The sequence below is a fragment of the Lepidochelys kempii genome, chromosome 10 (genome assembly GCF_965140285.1).
Source record: "Lepidochelys kempii isolate rLepKem1 chromosome 10, rLepKem1.hap1, whole genome shotgun sequence".
NCBI lineage: Eukaryota > Metazoa > Chordata > Testudines > Cheloniidae > Lepidochelys > Lepidochelys kempii.
The window spans coordinates 38,095,400-38,113,090 of NC_136389.1; the positions used below are offsets into that span (position 1 = coordinate 38,095,400).

Here is a 17,691-nt window from a genome sequence, read left to right on the forward strand (position 1 = left end):
CAAGAAGGCCAACAGCATATTGGGCTGTATTAGTCAGAGCATTGCCAGCAGATCAAGGGAAGTGATTATTCCCATCTATTCGGCTCTGGTGAGGCCACACGTGGAGTTCTGTGTTCAGTTTTGGTCCCCCCACTACAGATGGGATGTGGACAAATTGGAGAGAGTCCAGCAGAGGTCAACGAAAATGATTAGGGGGCTGGGGCACATGACGTACGAGGAGAGGCTGAGGGAACTAGGGTTATTTAGTCTGCAGAAGAGAGGAGTGAGGGGGGATTTGATAGCAATGTTCAACTCCCTTAGGCGGGTTCCAAACAGGATGGAGTTCAGCTGTTCTCAGTGGTGGCAGATGACAAAACAAGGAGCAATGGTCTCAAGTTGCAGTGGCGGAGGTCTAGGTTGGATATTAAGAAACACGATTTCACTAGGAAAGTGATGAAGCACTGGAATGGGTTACCTAGGGAGGTGGTGCAACCTCTATCCTTAGAGGTTTTTAAGGCCAGGCTTGACAAAGCCCTGGCTGTGGTGATTTAGTTGGTCCTCTTTTGAGCAGGTGACCTCCTGAGGTCTCTTCCAACCCTAATATTCAGTGATTCAAACTCCTAGGCTACATCCCTTCCCAAAGTGACCATAATACAGCAGTGAATTGGGACGAGGGCCTGTGTTTTCAGAACTAACTAGGGATTTGGGCTGCGTAGGCAGGAGGTACAATGGGGGATGCCCGAGAAGCATTTGGATGGCTCTAGCCTACTCCAGGCATCTGATGGACAGGGCTTTGTATCTGGAAAAGAGGTGGAGCATGGAGAGTGATGCTTTGCTTTTGGAGGATGCAAAGCAGTAGTTCCTTTGAATGGCCACAAGGGGTTTTGACACACACTAACAGTCCAGACAGTTCGTTCAGTAATGGATGGATGTTTATGACTGAAGTTTTGGTGCTATACATGATTATCAGGCAACATTCCTACAAGCTGTTGCATCTCAACTGTAAGGAGCTGCAGTCTGTGGCCTTGGATAGCCGCCATGGTGTTGCTTCCTCCACCTTGCCAGGTGCTTGGATTCATAGTTGACCAAATCTAGGCAGCAGTTTAATGTTAGTCAGGTAAGGGTGCTCTAAGGTAATTAAGGACCTGGGTATAGTCCTAACCTGCCTGAGGTTACAGACAGCATTAAAGCAGTCTCAATTCTGATTGTTTACAACATTTGGCATTTGCATGTATTTCTTCCTAGTTCAGCCAGACTTCACAAGAAAGCCAAGTCAGAAGTGCCCCTGGCCAGACAGTGAGCAGTGATGTTCTGAGCACACTTTGGGAGGTGCATGGGAGCCAGTAGATGTGGCGGGAGGCATTCTCCATTTTACTTTAGTAGCCGCTGTCTCCAGGACTGAGATTGCCAGTGACCGGCTGGACACAGTGTTTCCTGCTGACCTTCCAAGCCACGCTCTGGCAGGTCTGAAAAGGCAATAAGAAAACTTGCCAACCCAAAGGAACTGTGTGTCTTGCATTGCAGGCCTCTGGTGACCTTTGACCTTTTGGGAGACGATCACCTTGTGCTGGGAAGGCTGGTGCACACTCTGGCAATCCTGATGTACTTTGCCATCCACGCTGTGGTAAGGAAGTTGAGGCCCATAATGCAGCACTTGCTGACTGCAGTGGGGGTGAGCCCCGAGATGGCCTCTGAAGTGGCATTGGAGCATGGTGCCTGCTGCACTCATTGGGGAATGACCTCAATGTGTAGGGGGATGCCATACCAGTGAGCAGCTGGCAGATGCTGGGGGGTGGGCTGGCCAGAGAACAGGGTTAGGAGCTAGGAATCCTGCATTCTGCTCCCTGCGTGTACTTGGGCATGTATCTTTACTACCTGTTTCCCCAACTGCAAAATGGGGTTGAGTTAGTTACCTTCCCGCTTCCCAAGAGGGGCCTGAAGGCAGGAAAAAAACCCAGTATGTGCTGACTGCTATAAGAGGCGTTGGGTTCCCCAGAGACCCATCTGGGTGACTTTTTCCCCATTGCATGTGGTCCTAGCTGTGGACAAGTCAATATCCCTTGTGAGTCAGTGTGTGAGAAGCTACTTATTCACTGTTCCCCTCAATCCTGTCCTGCAGGCAGCTGCTGCCATGGGAAAGTCACTGCTGGAGTTTGTCTGGGCCCTGCGCTTCCACACAGACTCGTAAGTTGTGTGTTTCTGTGGTTATTTTGGTGATGGGAAGATGATCAGCTTGAGGGCCAGGTGCTCTTACTGGGACTCTTCAATCTCAGGTGGACAGTATTGCCTGACTGAGGTTAGGTGGATGATTTAATGCACCATTCTCTTAGCTCACCTCTGCCCCCTTTCCCTCCCTGCTCCATATTAGACCAAAGCTTGCAGTGCCTCATGCGGGCAGAAGAGATGGGGCTGTCCTTGGGAGCCCCATCAGCACTAAACACTCCTTTTAACCCTTGTATCACAGTTTTGGCTAAGGTCGAACTTTCATTGCCAAATCCTGTGTCCTGGCACCTCACTCATCTTTTGGTCTGAAACCTCTCGAATGTCTTCTCTGTCCAGAGGCGCAGTCAGTGCATGTAGAAAGCATGGCAGAAACCTTTTGGACCCATTTTTGAGTTATCCCTGAGGTGGCTTCCCCATGTAAGATATTTCCGAGGTGCTATTTTCTGCAGGAGCTCAGAGTAACTGAATGGTTTGGATTTAAACCCCCACAGCTGGAAGGGTATTGAGCAGATCTAGTAACCTTTCAGCTCACCCCCAGCCCAGGCTTCCAGCCTCTTCTGGTCCAGGGAGCAAGAGACTGGCCCCAGCTCTGCTGGGTGGCAGCATAGAGCTGAGCAAGGGGACCAGGTCTGCCAGCTCTGATTAAATCTCTGCTCACTAGGAGTCTGGCTGTGCTGGCAGTAGCCATCTGTGAGAAACTCAAGGGCACTGCAGTAAAACACACTGTCTGGAGAAGAGCAGCTAACATGGTGTGTAGGGGAAAGGAAGAGAGGGAAGCTGCAGCTTCTCACTGGGTCATTGCTTCTCCACCAGGTATGTGCGTCAGGGCCTCCTGTCTGCAGTCTCCTCCATTCTCCTCAGTGTCCCTAGTGAGCGGCTGCTGGAGGACATGACAGACGAGTTCTTGGAGACCCAGTCCTGGCTGGCAGGTGAGGGAAGTGATGGTGATGGTGGTAACAGGGTGTAGTGTCTGTAGGACAGAAAGGCGACACAGTCTCCCACAGTATTCTTGCCAGCAAGTTAAAGAAGTATGGGCTGGATGAATGCACTATAGGGTGGAGAGAAAGTTGGCTAGATTGTCGGGATCAACGGGTAGTGATTAATGGCTCCATGTCTAGTTGGCAGCCGGTATCAAGTGGAATGCCCCAAGGGTTGGTCCTCGGGCCGGTTTTGTTCAATATCTTCATTAATGATCTGGAGGATGGCGTGGATTGCACCCTTAGCAAGTTTGCAGATGACACTAAACTGGGAGGAGAGGTAGATACGCTGGAGGGAAGGGATAGGATACAGAGGGCCCTAGACAAATTAGAGGATTGGGCCAAAAGAAATCTGATGAGGTTCAACAAGGACAAGTGCAGAGTCCTGCACTTAGGACGGAAGAATCCCATGCACCGCTACAGACTAGGGACCAAATGGCTAGGCAGCAGTTCTGCAGAAAAGAACCTAGGGGTTACAGTGGACAAGAAGCTGGATATGAGTCAACAGTGTGCCCTTGTTGCCAAGAAGGCCAATGGCATTTTGGGATGTATAAGTAGGGGTATTGCCAGCAGATCGAGGGACGTGATCATTCCCCTCTATTCGCCATTGGTGAGGCCTCATCTGGAGTACTGTGTCCAGTTTTGGGCCCCACACTACAAGAAGGATGTGGAAAAATTGGAAAATGTCCAGTGGAGGGCAACAAAAATGATTAGGGGACTGGAACACATGAGTTATGAGGAGAGGCTGAGGGAACTGGGATTGTTTAGTCTGCAGAAGAGAAGAGTGAGGGGGGATTTGATAGTTGCTTTCAGCTACCTGAAAGGGAGTTCCAAAGAGGATGGATCTAGACTGTTCTCAGTGGTAGCTGATGACAGAATGAGGAGTAATGGTCTCAAGTTGCAGTGGAGGAGGTTTAGGTTGGATATTAGGAAGAACTTTTTCACTAGGAGGGTGGTGAAGCACTGGAATGTGTTACCTAGGGAGGTGGTTGAATCTCCTTCCTTTGAGGTTTTTAAGGTCAGGCTTGACAAAGCCCTGGCTGGGATGATTTAGTTGGGGATTGGTCCCGCTTTGAGCAGGCGGTTGGACTAGATGACCTCCTGAGGCTCCTTCCAACCCTGATATTCTATGAAGGGATGTTTTGCTACTTCCTTTGTGCTGCTGAACAGAGCCTCATCTGGAAGTGCATGTATCATTCGTGTTAAGAAGGGGCCAAATTATCAATCCAGTACAGCCCTTGCTACAAGGTGGGGGGTGTTGCAGAGGCATCCAAAGTGCAAGCCTTGGGCCAAATATGGCCTATAGTATTCTAACATAGTCACCTTCACCTTCCATAGGTAAATACGGCCTACGGAGACTCCAGCTCCAGAATACAGTGCACTTACGCCAAGCACCATATCCCCTCATATTCCATGGACTTGTAGGCTGGACCTTCATGTTTTAAATTACTTGCAGACCTTGAACTTCTGATAAGCAACCAGTGTGCTCCTGGGTTGGCAGAATTTGCACAGCCCAGGTGCACTGGGTGCATGGAGGATGGGGAGCATCCTCATACCAGTTTTCATGGTGGCAAATGATGAGAGCAGGAGGGCATGGTTCTTTCTTCCAACTTTCCTAGTGCTGAGGGAACAAACATCTGGTCTACAAAACAGAGTGAGTGACTCAGCCAGTGTGCACTGCAGGAGCGTGGCCTGCAGCACGTGGCAGCACGTATCACACAGCACTGCCTTCGAGGTGACATGCTGGAAACTTGCAAGAGGAAATGGCACTGTATGCTCTCAGCCTCGGGCTAGGTTTGGATGCACTTCTGTGTGCTAATTGGGCCCTTTACTATTCTTCTGCCCTCAATTGGTTTCCTTCACCATCCTGACATTTAGAAAACTGGCTTCCCATGGGGGCTGGGGCGGAAGTGACACCGACACAGCCGGTCTCTGATCCCTGCAGGTTATATAGCTCTGTGCCCTTAAAGGGAAAGAGCAGCCACGGGGGCCAGAAACTCCACGTTTCCCATGACATGGTGTGTGCTGAGGAATCTGCCTCCCTCTGCTGTAACGTTCCTGAGAGCAAGGGGAGTCTTTCCATGAATGTTGTAAATGTCTGAGGAATTCAGTTCAAGGAGCGTTGTGGTCTGCCTGTCTTTAACTAGCTGATAGTTTTAGCTGTATTTGGCAGGGAGAGGGGAAGGCCTGGAATAGCAGCACCTCCTTTCTGTGTCTGAAACTAGTCTTGTGGATGCCTCTTCTGGTGCTAGGAAGATACAGTGTATCAGTGGTGGTGATTGTACAAAGGCAGTGTGCACAGCTGAGTTCAGATAGCATGGTGGTGATTGCAGGATAAGAGCATAATAATTGCAGCACATCAAGCACCAGAAGCCTGCACAGCCCTCTTATACACACAAGCCTTGGTTCCTGCCCCAAAAACTTTACATTCTAATTTCATCCCAGATGGAACCAGTCTGACGCATGCGGTGTCCTGGATGCCATTAGAAAGTCTGCATCCGACGAAGTGGGTATTCACCCACGAAAGCTCATGCTCCAATACATCTGTCAGTCTATAAGGTGCCACAGGACTCTTTGCCGCTTTTACAGATTCAGACTGACACAGCTACCCCTCTGATATTAAAAAGTCAGTGGTTTCCAGCAGGTACTACAGAATTCCTCTGCACTTGGAACAAGCAACAACTGGGCTGTCTCTCTCCCTCTGCTGGGGAGCACCGGTTGGGAAATGCTGAATTGATGGCCATCCCTGAATGGGAGAAGCTGCCCTGGGTTGGAGAAGGCACATCATTCTTGCATTGGTCACTTCTGATAAGCTTCAGCTGCAGAGCATTTTGAGGATGAGAGTTCTAAGCAGCATTTAATGTGTCACTTTCCTTGTTCTGCCTCATCCCCTTGGGTAGGTTATGATAGGCCCTGTCCTTAAAATTCAGTTACTCCATCATCTTGAAAAGACATGATCCCTTCTTTGGCTCAGCTGCAGAGGTCCTTGGAGGGAATCCCCTTCACCCCACATGAGGCCTGGAGCAGTTTGCAGGGAGTGTGTGTCTTCTCATGTCAGGACTTCTGAGGTGCAGGGTTACTCCCCTTCGTTTCTCCCTACCCTCTCTTGCAGCATAGTTAGCTCAAGCTCCATGCTATGACATCGTCTCCAGTTGCATATCACAGGCTCTGAGCTAATAAACTGGGACTGTACACTCTCTCATATGGCTGCTTCCCCCACCTAGAGTATGGAAACACCAGCCTGAAGCTCTCCCTGAATTTATAAATAACCCTACTCCATCCGTGTGAGTCATGTGCTTAGGCTGACACAGTGCTGGGCTCTGAGCACACTGCTTGTGCGTACAGGATATCCTCACACAGACTCTTTGCTCTTCCAGACTCCCTCCTGCTCTGACATCCTGAGTGCATCCTGAGTTTTTACTTTGAGCTGATTATGGGCCCCTGGAATAACAGTTCCATGGATGTTCTGCAAATGCCTTCATTTACACGCTGCTCACAGCACCAGCTCTGTGTGAAGGCACCAGCATCGCTTGGGCCTGTCTTACGCTTCCATCAGCTGACTGCTAGCTATGCTTAAGGGCTATTCTTATTCTCTACTACACCCATTTGTGCACATGGTTATATGATTTGTTGGTGATTGTGTACAAACAGAATATGTGCGCACAAGAGTTAGAAGCTGCTTTAAAACCTAACCCTTTTTGCCCTGATGTCAGGTTTCCAAGCCCCCTTCATCACCTGTCCCACTGCCAGTCATTTTGGAACTAACATTCTAAGCGTTAGTGTGCACCTGGGTGAGTGAGCATGCAACATAGGCTAAAACTATTGTTTGGTCTAAGCAATCTGAGTGTAGATATCTCATGGGAGATAAGTTGAGTGCTTCTGGGCCTAAATCTGAGCAGTGCGAGAAGTGTTGAACACTAGCCCAGAGGGTTAGTTTTCTTTCACTGTTACTGGATTTCAGCAGTTCAGGAAAGGACTGTAAAGGGCATCCTTGTTTTCCTCCCACCGTCAAATAATGGCATCATCCTCTTTTGCAGATGTAGCAGAAAAGGACCCAGATGGAGACTGCAGGAGGCTGGCCTGGCAGAACCTGCTGCTAATGGAGAACCTGCTGAAGAAACTCAGAAGTATCCCTTCCTAGTTGTAGGGGGGAAACTGAAAACAGAGGTGACCTCCACCTAACACACTTGCCAACTGGGTGTTCCTAGGTACTGCTGGGCCCCTTCACTAATCACCTGGTTGGAGAAGAAAAGGGGAGCGGTGTAGAGCTAAAGCCAGGGAGCCCGACTTGACATCTGGACTTTGTAGTGGGGGCTAACTCAATGAGCTATTTGCTATCTGGTACTGAGTGTACAGATGTAGGAAAGTGGACTAGTGCTGCCATCCTCTCTGCACGTCCCCCTCTCCAACACACTCTGCACCAGCTATTTATAGCCTTGGCAAATTTTAAATGTTCAGCTAAAAATATAATGAAGACCTCACATAAGACTTCTCTTCATGAAAACAGGAGGAGTGGACGTGGCCATTTACCTCATGGGGCCAGCTCTGTGGCATCCCTGTAGTGAAGGGTTGAGGGTCTCCCAGCAGTCAGCCTTTGGCAAACTAGTTACCAACCTCCTAGGAGGGATCATAGAAGATTAGGGTTGGAAGAGACCTGAGGAGGTCATCTAGTCCAATCCCACCTAAATCACCCCAACCAGGGCTTTGTCAAGCCTGGCCTTAAAAACCTCTAAGGACGGAGATTCCACCACCTCCCTAGGTAACCCATTCCAGTGCTTCACCACCCTCCTAGTGAAATAGTGTTTCCTAATATCCAACCTAAACCTCCCCCACTGCAACTTGAGACCATTGCTCCTTGTTCTGTCATCTGCTACCACTGAGAACAGCCGAGCTCCATCCTCTTTGGAACCCCTCTTCAGGTAGTTGAAGATTACTATCAAATCTCCCCCTTACTCTTCTCTTCCGCAGACTACACAAGCCCAGTTCCCTCAGCCTCTCCTTGTAAGTCATGTGCCCGAGCCCCAATCATTTTTGTTGCCCTTGGCTGGACTATCTTCAATTTGTCCACATCTTTTCTGTAGTGGGGGGCCCAAAACTGGACACAGGACTCCAGATGTGGCCTCACCAGTGCTGACTAGAGGGGAACGATAACTTCCCTTGATGTGCTGGGAATGCTGCTACTACTACTACAGCCCAATATGCTTTTGGCCTTTTTGGCAATGGGGGTACACTGCTGCCTCGTATCCAGCTTCTCGTCCACTGTAATCCCCAGGTCCTTTTCTGCAGAACTGCTGCTTAGCCAGTCGGTCCCCAGCCTGTAGCAATGCATGGAGTTCTTCCATCCTAAGTGCAGGACTCTGCACTTGTCCTTGGTGAACCTCATCAGATTTCTTTTGGCCCAATCCTCCACTTTGTCTAGGTCACTCTGGACCCTATCCCTACCCTCTAACATATCTGCCTCTTCCCCCCCAGGTTAGTGTCATCCGTGAACTTGTTGAGAGTGCAATCTATCCCATCATCCAGATCATTAATAAAGATATTGAACAAAACTGGCCCCAGGCCCTACCCCTGGGGCACTCTGCTTGATACCAGCTGGCAACTAGACAGCGAGTTGTTGAGCCCAACAACTAGCCAGCTTTCTATCCAGCTTATAGTCCATTCATCCAATCCATACTTTTTTTTTGTTGTTGGCAGGAATACTGTGGATTGAGTGGTTCGTTGTAAAGGATGATTCTAGTCAAGAGTTACACATTGTGAACATCCCCAGTGGGCTCCTGCGTATTGACAATGTGCATAATCTTAGAGCAGAGACTCGGTCCACCAGGGTTGGTGTAGGGGAGGCAGGGCTCTAGTTTCTAGTTACACGGTGTCTTTTTCCTCAGGTGTGAATAATCTTAATATGGTTGGAAGCTGCAAGCAGAGGAAGGAGATTGAGCACTTCACATGCTACAGTCTATACTAGCATTCTATTAAAGAGAAACTTGCTGAAAGCTGGAGTGTCTTGTTCTTAAGGCATAACTCATTTCAGTCCCATTTTAACATCCTATTCCAAACTGCTTAATATTTGTGAAATCTCACAAAGGAAACCAGCCACTCCAACCCTCCTCTGTAACATCAGGTAGTATGGAATGTGTTCAGGTGACTGCTGAAAACACATAGTTTCTCTTACAGCAGGGACTAAGGCCATGTCTATGCTAGCATCCCCTCAATGACATAAATTTTGCTGGCATAAGTGCTTGCTGAGCTGGTTTTATTATGTCACCGGGAGAGCTCTCCTGGCGGCATAATGCAGCTACACAAGCACTTACAGTGATACAGCTGTGCTTTTGAAAGCTTTTAAGTGTAGACATGGCCATAGATAAGGACATTGCTATGGTGAGATTGAGGGGGAGAGACTCTGACAGGTCTGATCCTGCCTTGAGCTGCAAAGCAGAGCTTAATCTAGATATTCAGTCACTAGGTAGGGGGCTTGTCGTCTCCTTCTAGAACAGAGCCCACTGAGAATGGTCCTGACGTTTCACTAGGAATATTTTCCCCAATTAAAATCAAGTAAAGGGTTTTGAACTTTATCCACTTTAAATCCAGGGTTTGGTTTGGGAAAGGCTTCAAGTTAAGAAAACTGTGCAGGATAAATTACCCCAACTCCAGCCTATGCAGGAGTGGAGGAGGTAGAATTTATTCTTCTGTAACTGCAAGCTCTACTCCAAGTGATCCTTTGCTAAATTAAATGCAAGATCTAGAGGGACTAGTTAACAGGGGAAGAAGTCTCCTACTTCTGTAGAAGGTCACTGATTTGAATTTTGACACAGCTCTGAATGACTCAGGCACCTGCTGAGCCCATTCTCTCTCTATTTGAGGCCTTGTCATGTCATTGCGAAGTGTCTTAACTAAACTGCCTTCTGTATGCATAGACCGTTAGAGCTAGACATGCTTGATTCACTTTTCTACTGCTCCTGTACTCATGGGATTAGGATTAGCTAATGCCTTAATTAATCAGACATTCTTTTTTTTTTTCCTTAAAAATTTATTGACGTATTAAAAATCTCTAAATTTGCACAATAAAAAAGAAAGATTAATAGTAGCTGTCTGAGGCCCAACCTGTCCCTCTGCACTGACTTAGTGCTTGAGCTTTAACGGTTTTGCTTATACATAACTTAATCTTCTTGGTATGATCCAGGCAAACTACAGCGTCAGGCTGTGCATTAAGTGAAGTATTTGACTTTCTGCCCTTAACAAGCCTAGACCAGGTAGCTGGGTGCTGTAACAATGGCCAGGCTTCCTCACAGCTGAATGTGAATGTTGCCAGTTTACACAGTAAGCCATCAGGGATCCTCGACTTCATCAGCTACATCCTCTTCCACCTCCTTGTTGTCTTCAATACTGTTGTGGCGAATTCGTTCTGGGACAGGGTTCCGGTTCCAGGGAATGCCCAGCCCTCTGTGAACTGCCTGAATGGTCCGTTCATTCACATAGTAGGTCAGGTTTACGCATGGAATTCTTTTCCGCATCTCCTCCAAGTATCTGTAGGCCTAGGGGTAATGGATGTTAAGGTATCAGGCATGAGATGTGTTCTTGTTATTCTCATATCACAGCAGCCTGGCAAAAAACATCTAGATATGTTGCATTCACAGAGGGTGCTGCAGTCTCAGTTCGGGCATCACACTAAACTGCTCAGTAGTGTTGGGGATTCTTAGGAGATCCGTGAGATGACTCTCCAGAGGGACTTGAGCCTCCCAGCCATTTCCAAGATTTAAAAAAAAAAAAATCCGGGAGCCAGGGCCTTTATAACACCTAAACTTTTAGAAAACCCTCTAACTTTCACTTGTTTTTGCAGAAGAGCAACAACATGGAAACCAATCACTAGAATGATGAGAGTCTTTTGAATAAAAACTGGGATTAGCATTTAAATCCAAGGGAAGGGAGGACATGGGTTTTCCAATACCAGCCCCCATCCTCTGCCCTGATACCTGAAGCACTGTCAAGGTCAGAGATGTCAAATTTTAGTTTCAGTTCTTCTGAGGGTACCCAAATTTCTCAGACCCACTTTTTTTTTTAGAAATAGTAAAATAGAGCAGTCCTGAAACAAAATATGTAAAATTGACAAGAATGTCAATATCACTGCTCCAGGAGCTCTGGCTGGAGGCAAGGTTCTTAGGGCTGCTATGCTCCCTGGTCAAGCCGGGGCTCCCAGAGTCCAGGGCAGCCCTGCCATTCAGATTAGTACAGGGCCAAGGACACTCAATCTTCCGGACTCTCAGGCTGCCCTATTCCTGAGCTGGCAGCAGCCCTACAATAGTCTGCATCATAGGGCTGCCCCAGACTCTGGGAGCCAGTCTCAGGACTTCCAGGTTCCAGCTCCAGTTGGGGCTGCTGGACTCTCTGCTGCAGAGCTGTCAATTCCAGAACACTAGCAGGTTTCCAATGGATGGATGTGTAACATTACACACAGAAACCTGCTACTGATTCAGCAAAAGTTATCAAATCTGCACGAGACTTGGCAAAATGTTTTGCCCTAGTGAATCATCATTTTCCAGCTAAGAACATAAGAATGGCCATACTGGGTCAGACCAGAGGTCCATCCAGTATCTTGTCTTCTGACAGTGGCCAATGCCAGGTGCCCCAGAGGGAATGAACAAAACAGGTAATCATCAAGTGATCCATCCCCTGTCGCCTATTCCCAGCTTCTCGCTAAGTTTCATCAGAAAATTTCTGAGTGGCTCTAGTCAAGACAGCTTGTAATAAACAGGTTAGTGCCAGAGCAGGAGAGCATGATGCTCAGCACCTGGCTGGTCCAGAACAGCAGGTTACTTTTAGTCCAAGGCCTGTAATCCTGTGCCATTCTGCACTCTGCTGTTTGGCACTTCCTGCTCTGAACAAATGACTCATCACTTCCCCAGATGGCTACAAATTTATGATTTCCCATTTTTTCTGGGCCAGCCAGGTGGCTCTTGGAGACACAGTGCAATTACAGAGAAATGACCAGAAATAACCTACTGCTCCTCTCTCTCTATTAATGGGAATGGTTATGAGTATCTCAGGAGCCACACTCTGAAACCTCTATCAATGTTACTCTCAAAGTCCTGTAAAGTAAACTTCTTTCTCCCACCACAGATTAAAAATGGATTCAGTCTTGCTGCTCCTTTAGCATACCCTACACCGGGATCAAAACTACAAGCACCACACGGTGCTTCACAATGATACTTCAGCTCTCTTGCCTGGCAAAGGTCAACATAAATACTCCAAGGGTAGCTGTCTACTATGGCACCTCTACACTTACGAAGGTTGAGAGGATACAATAGTGAGCTGCATTCCCAAGGGATGCAAACATTTAGCTTGTATGCTCCTTAGGGCTTCCTTTGTCTTCCTCTGTACAGCGCCAAGAACATGGATGATGCCCAAATAATAACTTACCATCTGGAAGTCCTCCACCTGTAAGTAATGTTCAACCAGAAAGCCCAAGACATCGCCTAGGCGGATGGTACTGTCAAGGTCTGGCTCGTCGAGGAGAAGCTCACACTGCCTGATTGCCTCTTTGGGGTCCTCAGAGTAAACTCTAGTGAAAGAACAGGTTGAAACTGTAAATATCCCATGGGGGGAGGAGACAAATTCTCCCTTATTACATCTGGCTCTCAGCTGAACCACAGTTCGAGACCTGTGTAAGCCCCATAGTCTCCCTTCTGTAAGATGGACATCCTCATAGTATCTTAGCTCTAACGAGGAGAGTAGGCAGAGGCTTCATAAATCAGCAGATGGGGCACTCACCTCAAGGCCACCTTCACCTTTTACTCAAAAGTCAACCTGTCATCCCCTACACCCATATGGTTCCTTGAGGCCAAAAGTCTCATGAGTGCTTTCAGAAGTTAGTCTCCTGCATGGAACTGTTGCTGCTAAAGCAGAGAGCTTTCCTCAGATACAGATTTCCATATACGTTGTGTGCTCTGAACGCTGCAAATTACCTTCGAGCCTGGATGAATCGCTTGACCAAAGCCATCTTGCTTTGTAAGAGTGCCAGTTTGCTCTCCTGCTCTACAGGGCTTCTCGTCTTCGCCTTTGACAGGCACTTGAATGCCTCAGTCAGTGCTCCCTGTGCTTTCTCATAGTTCTGGTATTCGTCGATCTCCACCTAGAGAGAGAAGACAACTAAGATAAGTGTCCTGTTTCCAGCTGTCACAAACCGAACTCCTCTGAGAATGGACAGGGACATACCTGAGCACAGGCATCATAAAAGCCAGCTAAGAGGTCAAGGGCCTTTCCCTTGGTATAGAAGCTAATGATGTTCTTCATAATATCTGGGTCCTTTCGCCAATCCAGTGACTGTAGGTAGTTGGCTGCCATGATATAAATCTCCCTCTGTTTGGAGACTCCAGCAAAAAACACTATTTTCTCTGTGTCTCCAGACTTAAGCAGTGCTCTCATTGCCTGTAAACAGAGGGGAGAACAATCATTACTGTTAGCAATGTAGAAACATGAGGCCGCAAGCAACCAGGCAGAGATAGGTAGAAACTCCTGCATACCCTCTCTACAAACTAAGGTACAATTCTGCTGCTTCTTCCAAAACACCCTCCCACAGCAGAATCCCCAAGGGCAGATGCCAGGATTCTGAGCACTTATGTCCCTACGTTGGAGAGTGAACAGGGAGATCTCATGCTGACAGCAAACCCTGTGGAAGAAAGGGGCCCTGCAGGGTTTGAGCTCTGAGGACAGGCAACTCCGGGTGGGCTGGCAAATATTATTTAACTTGAGTATTTTTGTCTGAAACCAACTTGTGGTATCCCTGAGATTAGTCCATCAAATCAATCACTTTACCTGCAGATTAGAAGTGTGTTGTGGAGCTTCACACCTGCCAATGCCAAGGGGTTCAAACATTAGTACTGTAGCTTCTCCCCACCTATGTAGACTCACCTTCAGCTTGTTTCCTGCTTGAGTGTATTTCTTGGTTGCCATGTGGTAATTGCCTTGCCGCATGCAGCAATCAGCAATCTGTTCCAGCAGTTCTTTCCTAGACTCTTCAGAGAGCTCCTTTGAATCCTTGGAGACAGTCATCTTCTCGGCCACCTCCTCTGTGATGGTCAGGTTCTGATTCAAGCAAAGCTGCAGGGCTTCATGGTACTGGTGAAGAGGAAGAGAGCAATTAACTGCTGCTAACTAAAGGTTCTGCACTAGAAGGATCCCAACCACATCTAGCCTGCTAGAATTCAAATCTCTGAGCATGCTACAACTTTTTAGCCTTTTTCTAACTGTGTGAATGGGTGCATCTGAACTCTGCAAAGGCCAGATGTCCGCGTCCTAATCAAGTTGTGCTGCAGAATCTTAACTTCAGAGATGGCCCTGAACCAAAACCCTGCAGCTGAAGACCCTGATCTTTGAGGTGACTCTGAATCTGAAAGACTAGGCTGGGCTGGGCTGTAGCTATGTCAGGGGCTGAGCGAAAACCCTGCATTACAGAACTCTGAGGAATTCAAAATCCTGATAGAAATTCTGCAACTAGGGATTTGTTGCAGTGTGGTGAGGACCCAGGATGCAACCCAGCTCACTCCTGAGCTCTGCTCTTCTACAGGCACATGCTGTAGAGTTCCCAGGAACACTGCAAAGGCTTTACCTTTTTGGCTGCTAGCAGCAACTCCACAGCCTTCTCGTGCTGGGCATGTTCAATGAAGAAGTCAGAGCAGCGTGCCAGCAGAGCTGGGTCTGACTTCTCATCCAGGTCCTCAGCAATCAGCTGCAGGGCACCAAACTGCTGTGTGGCAAAAGCCAGCTCTAGCGCTTTGGAAAAGTGTCCTGCCTGCAAAACCAGAGAGAAACCCTTTAGTTTTCCCCTCTCTTGTACTGATTACATACAGATTCCAAGGCACCAAGCCATTAGGAAAGAGACACCAGGTTTCTGCAGTGGAGCGCGGCAAAATCAGCAGTTGCTATGCCTCCAGTCCTTTCCTTCTTGATCAGCAGGCTTTGTATGAAGGTCTCCATTAGTTACGAAGGCCAATGAACCCAACCTGAGGTACAGAGAAACATACAGTAGCCCTTCCCAGCTACCGTAATCTACATGCCTGCCATTCTGCTGCAGAGCTACCACACTATAAATTCAGAGAGTGACCTATCGGCTGGCCAGAGACGCACAGGATTCTCTGTATTCTGCCTCTAGTACAGCACTTGGTGCAGAACTTGTCTGCTCAACTATGGCAGGCAGACACAGGCAAGGAGGCTTGCACAGCTAAGTTGCAATCCGTATTAATTGATATATAATAAGCACTGATTGCTTGTGCTGGGAGTCTCCTGCAGTGATGCAGTGCCTTCCCCACCAATACTGTTTTGTAGTGAATGCGGGCTGATGTATCAGCACTGGACAAATGCAGCTGGAGGCTACAAAGTACAAGAGTGAGTTCATCTCCCAGACATCATCTGAAATGTGATGTATGTCACAAGTGAAATAGGTGGACTCAATCAAGTCCCATGGGAATGTATATTGATATTACCAAAGCCATCACTCATTACCAAATTTTGATACTGATTAAAGATTAAATATGATGAAATTTAATAAGAACAAATGCAAAGTACTCCACTTAGGAAGGAACAATCAGTTGCACATATACAAAATGGGAAATGACTGCCTGGGAAGGAGTACTGCAGAAATGAATCTGGGGGTCATAGAGGATCACAAGCTAAATATGAGTCAACAATGTAACACTGTCACTGCCCCCCCTTCCACCCCGCCCCCAAACAAACAAACATACATAATTTTGGCATGTATTAGCAGGAGTGTTGTAAGCAAGACATTGGAAGTCATTCTTCCGCTCTACTCCACACTGACAAGGCCTCAGCTGGAGTACTGTGTCCAGTTCTGGGTGCCACATTTCAGGAAAGATGTGGACAAACTGGAAAATGTAAACAGCAACAAAAATGATTAAAGGTCAAGAAAACATGACCTATGAGGTAAGATTGAAAAAACTGGGTTTCTTTATGATGGAGAAAAGAAGACTGAGGTGGGACATAAGAGTTTTCAAGTACATAAAAGGTTGTTACAAGGATGAGGGTGAAAAATTGTTCTCTTTAACCTCTTACAATAGGACAAGAATTAATGGGCTTAAATTGCAACAAGGGAGGTTTAGGGTGGACATTAGAAAAAACTTCCTATCAGGGTAGTTAAGCACTGGAACAAATTGGCTAGGGAGGTTGCTGAATTTCCATTACTGGAGGTTTTTAAGAAGAGGTTAGAAAAACACCTGTCAGGGATGGTCTAGTTATTAGGTAGTTCTGCCTTGATTGCAGAGGACTGGACTAGATGACCTCTTAAGATCCCTTTCCATCCTACACTTTTATGATTCTATGATTAGAACAGCAAGTACTGCTGCAGGTCAGTTTGAGGGGCACTGGCAGAGCTGTGGAGAGGGCCCAGGAATGGATTAACAAGGGGTTGCACATCAGGACTGGATTGACCACAATGAATGCAGATAATCAGGTATTCAGCTGATTTGGTAGCCATCCACTGTAGTGTCTTGGTCTCAACTGAAAGCTTTATACATTGCTGAGTCAGAGTTACCTTGTGGTACAACATGACTGCTCTGTCCATTTGTTCCCCCTTCTCTTCATAATAGCAGGCTGCCTCTATCATGTCTTCTGGGGAACTCAGCAGAGCCAGGTTCATCAGCTGGTCATCCAGATTGTTCTCCTACTCAAAAGTAAAGATCCATCTTCAAACAAATATTCTATTTATGATTACTTCCAGAACATCAGACTTCATAGTGCCATTAATTACCTATCCTACAGTTTTATATTGCCACCCATCCCCACTGTATCTGACCACCTTCCATATAAAATCTAGAGCAACAGCAAAGTCCCTAGTGAACTTCATGTTTCAGAGTAGCAGCTGTGTTAGTCTGTATCTGCAAAAAAAAAAAAAAAAAAAAGTAGTAGTTGTGGCACCTTAGAGACTAACCTTAGTCTCTAAGGTGCCACAAGTACTCCTTTTCTTTTAGTGAACTTCATGGAGTTTCTGGTCTTCCCTTTTGTGGGGTCAAAACTCTGCTTGGGGCAGGGTTTTTGGTTGGTTGTTGGTTTATTTCAGGAGAGGTTTTTTTGAGGGGTACTTGGGCTCCAAAGGGGTGTCAGTATTGTTAGTGTCACATTACAGACCCCTTCTCTCCTAGAAGATGTGGGTAGAAACCAATATCAACTACACAATTATATAAGCAAGAAGTATATCATACTTTACATAAGAAGGCCCACGCTAATCTCACAGGTTGGCTACATTTCCTGATGTTCATGGCCTGAGAGATGCCATTGGTGGTGAGCTCTTTGCACTCAGGTGTACATGCTGTCGTACCTTACACAAGCGAATGGCATTGTTAAATGCCTGGGCCCTAGTGTAGAAGTGCACAGCCTGCTTGATTTCATCCTGGCTCTCGTACTGGCGGGCCAGGTGATAGGATGCTGCCCAGTTTCCTGTTTCATTCGCTATTTCAGCAGCCTGAAAAGAGAGCCAGACCCTTCACATCATGCCCAGATTAAACACAAG

General features: G+C 47.3%; 2 protein-coding genes across 18 annotated transcripts in view; one reads left to right on the top strand and one right to left on the bottom strand.

Annotated features, from left to right (window-relative positions):
• The window catches only part of TELO2 (telomere maintenance 2), a 45,932-nt gene extending 36,763 nt beyond the window's left edge, over positions 1–9,169 (top strand). For 6 of the 12 annotated variants that reach the window (XM_073362961.2, XM_073362958.2, XM_073362963.2 and 3 more), the window contains 4 exons: positions 1,504–1,603; positions 2,099–2,163; positions 3,016–3,131; positions 7,217–9,169. In XM_073362961.2, coding sequence (XP_073219062.1) covers positions 1,504–1,603; positions 2,099–2,163; positions 3,016–3,131; positions 7,217–7,320 — 385 coding nt within the window. In that variant the 3' untranslated portion in view covers positions 7,321–9,169. The remainder of the gene's footprint in view (positions 1–1,503; positions 1,604–2,098; positions 2,164–3,015; positions 3,132–7,216) is intronic. The other 6 variants (XR_013636413.1, XM_078854620.1, XM_078854621.1 and 3 more) reach the window with 6 other exon arrangements.
• The window catches only part of IFT140 (intraflagellar transport 140), a 284,666-nt gene that overhangs the window by 25,075 nt on the left and 241,900 nt on the right, over positions 1–17,691 (bottom strand). For 5 of the 6 annotated variants that reach the window (XM_073362957.1, XM_073362955.1, XM_073362954.1 and 2 more), the window contains 8 exons: positions 17,500–17,643; positions 16,717–16,845; positions 14,779–14,961; positions 14,082–14,288; positions 13,386–13,598; positions 13,136–13,302; positions 12,591–12,732; positions 10,195–10,708 (listed from right to left, as the gene is read on the bottom strand). In XM_073362957.1, the coding sequence (XP_073219058.1) occupies positions 10,502–10,708; positions 12,591–12,732; positions 13,136–13,302; positions 13,386–13,598; positions 14,082–14,288; positions 14,779–14,961; positions 16,717–16,845; positions 17,500–17,643 (1,392 nt within the window). In that variant the 3' untranslated portion in view covers positions 10,195–10,501. Of the gene's footprint in view, positions 1–10,194; positions 10,709–12,590; positions 12,733–13,135; positions 13,303–13,385; positions 13,599–14,081; positions 14,289–14,778; positions 14,962–16,716; positions 16,846–17,499; positions 17,644–17,691 lie in introns of those variants that run through there. The other variant, XM_078854619.1, reaches the window with a different exon arrangement.